This window comes from Fringilla coelebs (assembly GCF_963513975.1).
Source record: "Fringilla coelebs genome assembly, chromosome: Z".
Taxonomy (NCBI): domain Eukaryota; kingdom Metazoa; phylum Chordata; class Aves; order Passeriformes; family Fringillidae; genus Fringilla; species Fringilla coelebs.
Genome location: NC_140031.1, coordinates 45,566,101 through 45,579,078, shown reverse-complemented (window position 1 = coordinate 45,579,078; position 12,978 = coordinate 45,566,101). Strand labels below are relative to the sequence as shown.

Sequence of the window (12,978 nt, the reverse complement as noted above, 5' to 3'; positions counted from 1 at the left end):
AAGCACAGGAGTCTGCTGTGACTTGCAAAACTAGATGCAAAAACAATTAATCTTTTGCAAATTACTGTTAGAATATGACCCTCAAAATATTCACCTTCGGCTTTTTTCTTATACCTGTGTATAAGATCTGAAATCAAAGATGAAGATCTATGAAGATATATACTGAATCTTATATATTTAATAATCTATCCATTATATACTTGGACATATATTTTTATATATACTTTGTGGAGGTGGCAGACCATTAATATGACAAATCACTTAGCACTCATAAACACAAAAACCCTTCTATGATGGGTTTAACCAATGCCCACTTCATAAAGACAGCCTAGGTTTTAAATCAGCAGTTTTATTCTGAGGATAAAAATCAGTTCTCTGCTTCAGGATTTGAAGGAAGATCTCAGTTAAGACAACTAGGGGGAAAAAAGGAAAAATGTAAGAAAAAATATTTTATAGAGTGGTTCTCTGGCTGGGGTTACAGCATTCAGATGGATGATGATGCTTTTGAAAATGTTTTTGGGTACTGAGAAATACAAAAAAGCATTATTTATTATAAAACAGACCCAGCAAGCCAAACTACATATTCACATGTAAGTCAATTATAAAAAATACAGACACTTTCACCAAATTTGGGAGCAAAATCAGTCCTACTCTACAGAGTGTCTTTGCAGCTGGTGAAAGAAATTAAACTGCAGCATCTTTTGTTCCATGTGAGCATGAAGACTTAACCAATTCCAGATTCTTACAGAGAAAGCAAGGTTCACCACACTTTTCAGATGACAAACACATTAATCTTGCTAGCAATTTTTTGCCTTTTTGGTTTTATAAAGCAGGAGAATATTTGAGATTAGATCAGACTTGGAGGATGGATTTTTCTCACGTTAATTTTCAAATGCTACGGTGGATATAGCAAACTTTGCTTTCCCCAAATAAGTTTTCCATACTAAGGGACAATATAGAAATATTTACTTACCACTGTAGCAGGTGATTCTTCTGGTTCAGAAAGAATAATTGGAAGATTGCTAGTAAAGCCTATTTCTCCATTTGCAATATCTGGAGTAATCCTCAAAGAAATATTTTGAATCTCACCCAATCTAGGACTCACAGGTGGGACAAGAGGAATTCTATCCAGCAGCTCAACTTTTTCCAACTGGGAGAAAAAGTAAGAAAAACGTGAGAAATAAGAAGCCTGAGTACCAAGCGAAAACTATTCTGACATCTTGGAATAAGTGTCATTTGCAAGGAGCGAAATACCTCCAGGACAAATTTCTCCTACCAGTGACATTTCTACTACAAAAATGTGTATATAGTTGTGTAAGAAATTAAGTGAATGGTATTGAGCTTCCACAACAGAATGGTATACCTCTCAGACAAATCATGTACACAACTAAATGTATATAGAGGGAGAATTAGCTTTCTAAACTGGGTAATTCCTTACTAGATCTATGAATTGATCTGCCAGATTGTTGTTCAAACTTCAGGATTTTTTGCCATGCATTGATAAAAATCTGTTAAAGTCACTGGAAACATAATTATTTACACCCTCTCATTAAGCCAAAGAGTGACTCAATTATCTTTCCTCTCTCAAAAAAATGAAAAGACTTCTCTATCTACAATAACTAATATGTTAGAATTACATTCAAAATTGAAAATCAGTACAAGATTTCAAAACTGTACTCTCCTCTTACATAACCATATTTTTGATGGTTTATTTATACTAAGAAGAAATAGAAAAATGTTTATTCTATCTTTGAATGGAAAATACCATTCACTTAGGCCATCAGAACCACTGACATGACTTTCCTTGTGTTACTTGTTTTAATATTTCTTTCAAATATAATTTATAACACTATCAGATTCTGTCTACATGGATCATAATAACAGATATTTCTATGACTAATTTATATATACTTCTGTAAACATTTCACTGGTGTATGAACCACCACTGAGAACCACCTTTTAACTCCCATTAGGATGTTTTTGCTTGGAGTTATTAGATGCTGCCATATAAATTTTAGTGGAGAAGGGCAAAATGACCTTATTTAAATCTATATAGTTATTATGTATCATCCTCTCAACTGATGAGTTTTAAATCCCTTTGATTCTTAAAACCAATTTATATAAAATACATGGACTGTATCATATTTTGTGTTGCTGTTATTCAAGTAACACGTAAAAATATTCATGCACATTTTATTTGATGATGGGATTTGTTTTATAAATACTGTAATTAGAAAGTGATTCTCAACCATACAAGCCACTTATTGGGATTCTGAGTAACAGAGAGTGGTTCTATTTGTTCCTTTGTTGTCTAAGATTTATTTTAGAATAGGTGCATGCAGGTGGACCACTGTTGGGTTGTTAGCTCAGTAGAAGTTCTGAAACACTACAGAGCTGAAAGAATTCCCTTTGTTACTATCTGGATAGTAACTTTGAGATTAAAGTAATAATTAATGAAATATTGGTGGTTTGTTTTTTTTTTAATTCAGTGTTTCCTTTTAAAGTAAATCAGTCCATGAGGGAAAAAAGAATACACTGTGAACCAAATAATGCCAAGCAGTCTACTAAATTAGTTAATCTTCTTGTCCATACCAAAAGTAGTCTGCACATCAAACAATAGGTTATTTTATTGAAGATGTAACTGAAGAAGGTTAATCTCACATTTCCAGTTCCTCTATCTGTTCTCTTGTTGTATTTATGCTTCATTTCTTCCTCCATCCCTCTTTCTCCGATTTCTAAGTTGATCCTTCACTGGGCCTATTACAAATTTTGTAATCTCATTCTAAACATGTTTTCTGAGATTATAATTTATTCACAATGTAGAAGGATTGTCATAGTGATAAACAGGGTTAATTTTTTTCCTTTTTTTAAAGGAATTATTTGTGTTAGAAGTTGCATCTGATTTTGTGTACTCAAAAGATTTTTATAGTTCATGGAGAAAGTACAAAAGATACAGCCCGTCTCCCTGGAATCTGTTTGAGAAACCAGGCCAAATGTCTGCATATTGAAGTACTTGTCACACATCTTGTCCATAGTCCACACTGCAATGTTATTTGTAATCTATCACCTGAAAGGAGCTTGGAATTAGATATTTCAATTCTTCTGTCGATCTTTCAGAACACATGAAGAAGGTAAAACAGACTAACCTATTCTAATATTTCAGAAACATATTCCCTGCCTATCTGTGAACATAGAAAGTGTGTGTGCAACTAAAATGATAATATGATTCTGGCAATATTTTTTTCTCTCTCTCTTTTTTTTTTTTTTTTTTTTTTAAATAGTAGAATGTAAGGGGAAGGAGGTAAGGGGAAGAATTCTTTTCAAGTAATTAAAACATTTTTGGTAGACTAGAAATTAAAGAAATTTTACATTTATGGTTCCACATCAATATCTCTGTTTGAAAATTTTAAAGACATCTGACTTAAAAAGAAAAGACTAAAAAAACCTAAGAAATGTTTTTCAGATTCGTGCTTTGGTTGTGCCAAGTCACCCCTTTGTCTGTGTATCAGGATTGCTCCCTGGGCTCATGATCCTACACAGTGGCAATAGTTAATCTGAGGAAGTAGAGATTATGCTGTAGTCTCAACTGCAGATGAGAAATTAAGTATAAAAATTATTGATTGCAATGCCCAGAAACTCCCACAGCAGTATATCTGAACAATAGCTTGCTAACATATATGTAAATCTGGTTTTCTCCCGTGAAAAATGAAGGAAAAAAAAACATATTGGAAAACAAAAAAATCTTTCTTTAAACATTTTTGTGGAAAACCCATTTTCTTTCAAAAGCATTATTTTAGTGTATTTTTCCAGCAATCTTACAAGCAATGACACAATACAAATTCAGATAGAGAGAAAAAAAACCCCACCAAACAAACAAACAAAAAAACCACACAAACAGAAACAAAAACAGAAGATGAAAAAAAATCAAAAGACCACCTACAGGGAAAACTAGAAGAACTTTTCAATTACCTGGTCAAAATTGCACATAAACAAAACATATATTTTACTATTTTAATTTATATTTCATTTCTTTTAATTTCTAAAATCTGTCATGCTTCTTTACTTTAGGAGACTTAATTTGATTGAATCGAAAGGCAAAGGGTAGACAGATACCTGAAAAGGTAACAAACTTCTGCAACATTGATATAATTTTGTTAAATTTCATTATTAGTAACTGAATCCTATTACAACAGTGTATTTTTTTAAATGATGTAATTAGTAAATAATCATTAGGAATAAAGCTCCTTATAGCATATCTGTGGAAGCAGTATCTAAATAAAAGAGTTTTCTTGGCTACAGAACTAATTGTTTTTCTTTTTTTTAAATCAAGCAGAATCATTTTAATTAAATTTAAAGGGAAGGAGCCACTATTATTTTATATCCTTTATACTACATGAGCTAAAAAACCACCCCAAAAACAGCTGAGATACCTGTATGACAAAATGAGCTCTATTTTGAAGAAATGCGTCATTTCGTATTGGTATATTTATAGTAGCTTGGGCTTTTCCTTCTGGAAAGATAAGAGTATTTCTTCTAGACATATTTAGAATGCCACCTTTTGCCCTCTCAGGATCCAGAGCTCCAGCTGGAATATACAGTGCAGTATAAACCAACTGCACATCTCCAACTGTTCCTCCTTCCCTTGCAAAACTCAAGGATAAAAAGCGTCCCATTGGATTACTTTCAATCTTCTGATTCTCCAAAGGATGGAATTTTATTAGACCATAAACATCATCACTGTCCTGAATGTAAAACAGAAGCTGCAAAGCAGAAAACAGTATGCTGCATTACTCTATTCCATAGTTTCATGCTTTCATAAAATCACCTTCTGACTGTCACCACACATTTTTTTCCTTAGTGAACTGGCATCAGGAAAGAAATCAGACAGACAGCCTCAAAGAATTCTTTATAAACAAGAAGCATTGCACTGACAGGGGCAACTGTCCCACTCTGCATCATTGCATGTGCCAGAATGAGCTCTGAATAACTGATTTTTTGGTACAGGAGCCAAAGTGAATAATTTAAAAATGTTTTAGATTGTAAAGGATTTAATTTTATTCACCAAGCTCATTCCTACCATTTTTAACAAAGACAAAGGTGGGATTTGAGTCACAGAACTGTCAGCAAGTCCAGCCACCCTTTATTTAATCGTTCAGAGATTATAGTCTCAATTACCAAACCTTCCCTTTGAAGTTGTTTCTCTGTAAAACGCTTAAGGAATCATTAAAACAGCACAGAAACAAGTGAAAATAACTTTCCTGTCTTCTGTTAGAAAGCAATCATTCAAGACAGCATTTATTCAATGCTATCATTGCACATTGAATAATCTGAACTGAATTTTACCACAGTAAAAGTGTCCGGCATTGTACACTATACTCAGCCAAATACTTTAGATATGGCTCTATACATGAAGACAATAATAAGGATGAGTTTGCTTGCTTTTTACCCAAGACTAAACCCTTTAACCTGTTCAGATGATCTATCAATCAATCAATGTTATGAAAACTGGTAAAGTCTTTATTATTCCAAATACCTTCTCCAAACGTACCTTCTCCAAGAAAATTCTAAAGTAAGCTTACCTCAGATGGCTCACTGACTTCTGCACCTCCCTGTACTGTATAAGCTAGGAGTTTCAGAAGATAGGGCTCTGCCTCTTCTGGTATATCATCATCAATAATGTTCAGATTGAGTGTCACCAGCATCTCTCCTTGATCAAAATTTATCTCTCCCGCCTCTGGAAGTAGGTCTGCAGTCACAGGTGAAGGGTCACTGCTATTTCGGATTATAACCCAGGAAACAGAAACATTTCCATGTGTTCCACCATTTCTTACAATCGTGATCCCTTCAAACCTATGGTTTCAAACGAAAACAAAAACCCACAAACCATAATTACTACTGGCATGCATGGTACCAATTCCCTAAAATATTTACACTGACCTACGTGGTATAAATGCTTGCAACTGACATTTGACTCAAGGCTTACGAAATTTGTGAAATCATAATACATATGTAAGACTTGAGCATTTACTCATGAACTCTGTAAAATCTCAGAAGACACGTGTTAGATCTTACTTTGTTTACCGCAAGTAAGATACTCAGAACTGAGTAGAGTCTTAGCATGTTTTACATTTGTCTTGCAAAATACAAATCAAATTTAAGAAAACAAATTGCCTATTCTACATCATGAACAATTATGAGGCATGAGCATTGAAATTATGATCTTGAATGAACTGTTTGCCTCTGTACTAAAAATATATTCAGCTACTGATACTTCTGATACTGGAAATGTCATGATGCCTGCATCTGACAAGTGCACGACTACAAGAAAAATCTGGAAATCATGACTTGCAAACATCTAGAAAGCAGGATTTGTTTCTTTATTATGTATAAAAAAGAAAGACAAATACTCAAATGCTGGGCCCTACATACCATAAAATATTCTTCCAAAATTTCTCATATTATGATAGTTTGAGGAATTATTTGTTTATTTGGGGATGAACTACCAGTAATTAGTGGCGGACATTTTTATTGAGATTATCAATATTGTGTATCAGTCTGCCTATAAAATTTGTACAGAGCTTTGATTTTAATCTCTATGTAAAATTACAAATATTTAAATTGTGTTTGAGTTCAAGGTAACTATTTAATGGGAGATGCCGAACACTTTTTTTCTTTAATCAGAGACTGGCTTTATAGACAGTAAAAACAAATATACATCCAGTGTAGAAGACAGAAATATATTTCCCACTGAAACTGTGTATAGGAGTCGCAACTTCACTGGTCCTACCTTCAGATTAGGAGTTTTCACTATTCTGATAATGTGATTGAATACTTATGGCATATTTACATACCATTTATAGATATTAAAATACTTTCTGCATAATTAGACATTCCCACTTTCTTGAAATCTTTGATAATATAGCTGATAATAACAACACACTAAGTGATTGCTATATTATATTTATTAGTGATTTTACAATTACTATAATGATATCCTAAGGAGCCTTAACAAACACAAACAAATCTCTTAAACTGACTAGATACTAGATTTTAAGATCTGTAGTACCTTGAAATTTGGTCTTCATCAATGATAACAGTGTGAGTGAACAGAACGCTGTGGATTGACAGCACTCCATAGGGTTTATCATTCGGCTGGATAGTGACATGAACCACAGATGGATAAATCAAAACAGCATCTCCCTGCAAAGTGTCTTTAAGAAGCATAATCTGAAAGGTCTCAGCAATTTCTGGTATGGCATCATCAAGGATCCTAAATTTCAAATATGTTTCGTGAACTAGAGGTGGGAAAACAAGAGTTGTATTTGGCTGTAGATCTAGGAAGTCTACATTAAGCTGTGCATGTGCAGTTGAATCCCCAGTTATGATGGCGTAACTGACAGAGACTTCATCTTCATCAGGTCCAATTAATTTTCCAGTGACATCCTTACCACGAACCACTTGGATTGTTATCACTTCATCTTCCTCAGGCACCATATAAGCGTTCTGAACAAAACGCACAGGACTGTCATTTTTCCTAATATTAATCCAAACAGAATTTTTTGTGTCGTTGATTTCAGCCCCTCCCTCCACGCTCTTCAGACAAACAACAAAGACTTCATCATTTTCAGGTACCTGGAAAAATAGTATTAGCAACCGTGTGTAAGTCCCATTTCAAATATATGCAGAACACTTAATACTGAGAAATATGGTTTATGCATTTTGTAGAAGAATGAAATTATACTGACTTGAAAGCTCATTTCATATTAAAACAAACAGAAGAATAGTATTGCTTTTAACTAATGCCATAAATCCCTTTTCAAAATTTAAGGTCTCTATTTTACCTAAACGTACTTCTGAAAGAGAGTAGAAAGTCAAACCAAATACAAATAAAAATTACTCAAGAATCAGAAAAATCTTGTGAAATCTTTGTGATCTTTGCATTTCATCCTTACTGTGGACTACCGGAAACCAATAGTATTTGCTTCTGAGAGGAACTCCAGGACAAAAGACAACTTCTGAAAACCCTTCTGTCCAGTATTTCTTTCTCTTTCACAGTCATTTATTTATTGGCCACCCTCAGATCCTTTTCTAGGGCTAGAAGAGTGGGCATGATAGCTTATGCCAATTCAGTTCCTTTGGCTTGTGGCACGGAAACATGCATAATGCCATTGACTGATACCAGGGTTTGTTGTCAGTGTAAGATCCGGAAGATCTCAGCCATGAGCTTCCTATACTGAAGGACAACACAGCTGATCTTCCACATCAAAAAAAAAAACCTCATGTTTCATTTAGTTGACTAACTAATATTCCATCCGGCATAATTTAAAAATCGACATTTAAGAGAGTCAAAATATATCCACAACTTTAGCTGTAGTTTACATCTTAACATCTCATTTACAGTTGATACAGGACACTTTGAATTCTTAATGGCATCATTATTGACCAATGAAAAACCCAGTCAGACTTCAAAGACAATAATATAAAAGATTTTCAGTGTTGATTTGCTTCTTTCATTTTCTGTTAAAAAGTTTCCATTACTCCTCACTAAAAAAGGAAATTTACACAATAAAATTACTATAAATATACTACTGTAGAGATCAGAGCTGCAGTTGCCTAATTTTTGTAGGAAAAAGGCTTTGCAATTCAGAACAATACCTGTTGTAGAGTTTTTTCTAAACTTCAGATCTTAACAGCTCAAGTTAACTGAATGCTTGTGCATTCCATCATCATCATCAACATCAGCAGTGAAGGATTTTTACACAATATTAACCTTTTGCGTACAGCCACAGAAGACATCCAGCAAGTGGACCACCACAGCTATACAGATAAAACTTTGAGTAAAAGAGCATTAGAAGTACCTCTCAGAGGAAAAATAAATCACATCTCCCCACAAACCACGTGAGTTCTTCCCATGTATAACTTACAGAAATAACACATCTAATCTGAAAGAGGCATTTCTACAGAGCAGTTCGGCACAGTCTCTTAAATACTAGTATCAGTATAGACTTGGGAGACTATTTTCCATAATTAACAGAAATGAGTAAAAAAAATGCTTAAAAGCTTCCCACTTTTATCACAGACATTCTTCCCCCCTATGTAATTTTTTAGTGAATTTCCTTATCAAGTAGTTCAGTATCACATTCACACAGAAAAGTTAAATATAGAAACGTCAGTCTAATAGATGAACTTCTATGCAGTTAAAGAACATAATCCTTGACAATACAAGAACCTCACTATTCCATCTGAATAAAAATATAAAGCTTTCCTGATTATTTAGACTTTTACTGTACAGCACTAACAGATCTACTCAGAGCAGTCAGGATATGTTCAGAAGCTAAAAATATTAATTGATGAAAAATAGAGGCAACTTTAAAAAGATAAAATGATAGCCCAAATAGACAAAACTGAACATCACTTATGAAGCAGAAGGACTTGTAGCCCTGTTTAAGCCAAGCATTTTTATAACATAATACACAAACTCCCTCCAGAACAGCAGTCAATCTATACATCCAAAACAAAAATGTCAGGTTTTTTTTACCTGATCATCAAGCACTGTTAAATTATAAATCAACACTGATCTCCCAGGAGCAAATGTAATATTTCCCCTGGCTGGACTAAAGTCTTCTTCAGCTGAGTTTGGTCCATCTTCTATCTGCAAATAATTGTTTTGATTATAAGAAATATATAGAGCATGCATAAAAATCCAATACAATAGTCAATATACAGTGCGTGAAGTGCATAAGAAATTGCTATTTATTCACTCCTGATCATATCCTTACACATTCAGTTGTGAAATCTACTCTTTTTCAGAAGATGGAATAAATCAGAGTAGGCAATCTGAAGAAATTATGCATTGCCAGAGAAAGAGGAAGAAAACTACTTCCATACAGGCCTTTTGAGAACTCTTTGGTATCTACTGATGCATAACTGACTCTTTTAAATAATGAAAAGGATACTCCTTCTCTTTTAATTTAACTAACATTTCCGATTCAGTTCCAAGACAAGATAATGACAATTACTCATTTTGTGACTTTTCTATCTTGACTTGTGAAACTAAGGAAATTACACATAATACTAAAACCTGAAAAAATAATGAGACTCATGGAGGCAATATATTAGGGTTTTGTTTTAGAAAATCTTGTAAAGTTTTTTCAACAGATGTATATAAACTACACTTTTATATTAACCTGATAAATTGTGCAGATAGCAACATTTATTGGATTCAAAACAAACATATCTGCAATAAATAACATAAGAATCTCGAAATATTATCTATACATGCTGTATTTAGCATGCAAGAATATCCACTACAAATCTTTTCAGATTTTGGCACATCTAGATTAAATCTTTGATGACAACTGATAAAGGAATTTTGATATGAAAAAGAAATACCTGTAATTTTAAAGAAGGTAATAGAATCAGAACCAGACAAGGGAAAAAAAAAAAAAAACCTCTCAAAATAAAGGCAATAAGTATATCCATTCACATGAAGTATGTGAGTAATAGCCTAAATATTCAAGTAATGATTTTGAAAGGTTGAAATGTCTGGAAATCCAAACTGCAATCTTACAGATACAGAAATTCACTAAATATTGAGGTCCACATTTACATGTTTGAAGGTGGCAAAAGCACCTTCAAAAGAGTTGGGTGTTTATAAACTTTGAAAAATACACAAGACATTCCCTGCACACTCAATAGACATTGTTTGCGAATAATACCAACAAATGCTGCTTCAAGTATCCTCCTAAAAGACAGAGAATACTCATTTTTTCGATATATTTTTGTTTTTCATAAATTAAGCAGTTAGATAATTGTAATATTTTCCATTCAAAAGGTAGTATCTTCCCATTTTATGAAACAGAATTAACAAATGTAGACAGCTATTTAGTCCTTTCACTTCAATAAGCAGTTTGATAAGTCATGATTATGGCCTCACAGCTTCATCTAATAGGCAAAGGTAAGAAGCATTTTTGATAAACTCACCTCAAAACTCACAACGACTGTCCCATAGGTTCCTCTCTCCCTGATTAGAGTGAGAGGAACAAATTCATTTCTGCCCCTAGGCTCATCCACTGTGATTAAGGCAGACTAATGAGAAAGAAAAGGGACAGGCAATCAGGCACAGATCAAATATCACAGCAGACAGAAGAAATTGTTACCATAGAAATACCAAACTCCCACAGACAAGTTAATCCAATCTGCAAACCAGTCTGCTGATGGCATACATTTCTTAGCAACCAATTAGTTCAGCTAATAGAAAGCTTGAAAGGCTTGAGATAAAAAAAATTATCATATTGTAAGTAGAATGGGTTTTCTTGGGTTTTGTTTGTTTTTTTTTTTTTTTTAATAAATGAGCTTAGTTACAATACACTAAGTAAGCACTGGCATATGAGCACTGGTCATATTTACAGGAGTTCCTAACCCTATTAAAAATAGTATTTCTCCATTAAAATCTCATTTGTTTGACAACTAAACAATGGACTCTGTCTATCAAAATGTTATAGCTGAGAGATTTCAAAGACTTACTTCAGGAGCAGCATGGATTAATACTACAGTGCTTAAAATTTTTCATATTGGATTTTTTTCAGGGAAGTCTTCTAAAAAGTTTATTGCCACAATGCCAGCAATGACAGCAGAGTTTCTCTTTCTGCTAGCACAAACTTTGCATTATTGCAAATATTCTCCATACCACTAGAGTCACACCACCACTCTTATCCCTGCAAGGTATTATATTCTGCATAGATCATGATGCTGCTCTTACAGCTTCAGAGTTAAATATAAAATTGCTCACTTAAGATGGCAAAAAGCTATATATTCTTAAAATTTCAAAGCCACTTCTCTAACTTTCCTATGATATTACTCCTCATTTCTTTCATAGTATATTGAGGGGCTTTATATTTAGATGAGCAACATAGATATTCATCCAAGTTTGAGGATCTCAGGCAACATTTCAACACCTAAAAGGATACAGAAATATTAAAGCTGTATATAAATATGAATTGCATACATATGTATGAATTATCTCTAGAGATGTTTTCAGAGATGTAACTCAGAATCTGTTTTCAAGGGATTTGGGTGAATAACTAACCAGCATCTTTGACAATTTCACCTTTATGTTTACTAAAATGTTCTAAAATATACCATATATAAAGTCATACCATGTTAAAAGAAATTATTCCAAAGGCATTGTCATTTGATAAGATTGTTACAGTGACAGATCTGGGAGTGCCAAGCTTTATCGTTGCAGATGGTTTCTAAAATAAAAACCAAAATATTAAGTATGTTAACAGAAAAAAATGGCATTTTGATTTTACTGTCTCTTAATATTAGCTTACAAAAAAAGTATGTCTTTTTATTATTTATCACAATGAAAATTGTTTAAAGCAATAGGATGCACTAAGGTCATTCCTAATTACTGTGTAAATACACTGTAAACAGTCAACAATAAGGCACATGAAACAAACTTTGCAAATGATTAACAACAGTTAGCAATTAGTAACAGCGTATCAAGAGAAAACCATACACAAAGCATCTAACGCTGCCAGGAATTGAAAAGTTGTTCTTTTTCCCCTAACATTTGTATAAAACTGAAAGTTTGAAGCTATTATAGTGGAATACCAGCTAAAGGATTTAGTGGGATAGCAAGTATAAGAAGCAAGTCCTTACAGCATTATAAAACTGAGCTAGATTTACAAATCAAAGTAAGAAGGAAGGGAAAATATGCATGTTTATGTTCACTGCAAACATCCCCATAGATGTGTAATATTGGCAATTAAATAGAAAATTTATTTTTACGGAATTTACATCTTACTTAGTCATGAACTGTTAGCTAAAAATATATCAATGTGAACCCCTCTCTTGTAGCATAACTCCTGTGAGACAGAACAATATGAAGAAATTTATTGGTAAATATTTATAAAATTGATGGGTTTAGATAAGTCACATTTAACCTCTGCCTCTGGAGGACTGGAAGTCATC

General features: G+C 33.3%; 1 protein-coding gene across 1 annotated transcript in view; it reads right to left on the bottom strand.

Moving 5' to 3' along the window:
* Positions 1-12,978, bottom strand: part of ADGRV1 (adhesion G protein-coupled receptor V1) — a gene marked incomplete at its 5' end in the record, with an annotated part of 277,332 nt that overhangs the window by 251,406 nt on the left and 12,948 nt on the right. The window contains 7 exons of the mRNA XM_084224720.1: positions 974-1,150; positions 4,431-4,760; positions 5,580-5,850; positions 7,067-7,632; positions 9,539-9,652; positions 10,984-11,088; positions 12,159-12,254. Of these exons, the coding sequence (XP_084080846.1) occupies positions 974-1,150; positions 4,431-4,760; positions 5,580-5,850; positions 7,067-7,632; positions 9,539-9,652; positions 10,984-11,088; positions 12,159-12,254 (1,659 nt within the window). The remainder of the gene's footprint in view (positions 1-973; positions 1,151-4,430; positions 4,761-5,579; positions 5,851-7,066; positions 7,633-9,538; positions 9,653-10,983; positions 11,089-12,158; positions 12,255-12,978) is intronic.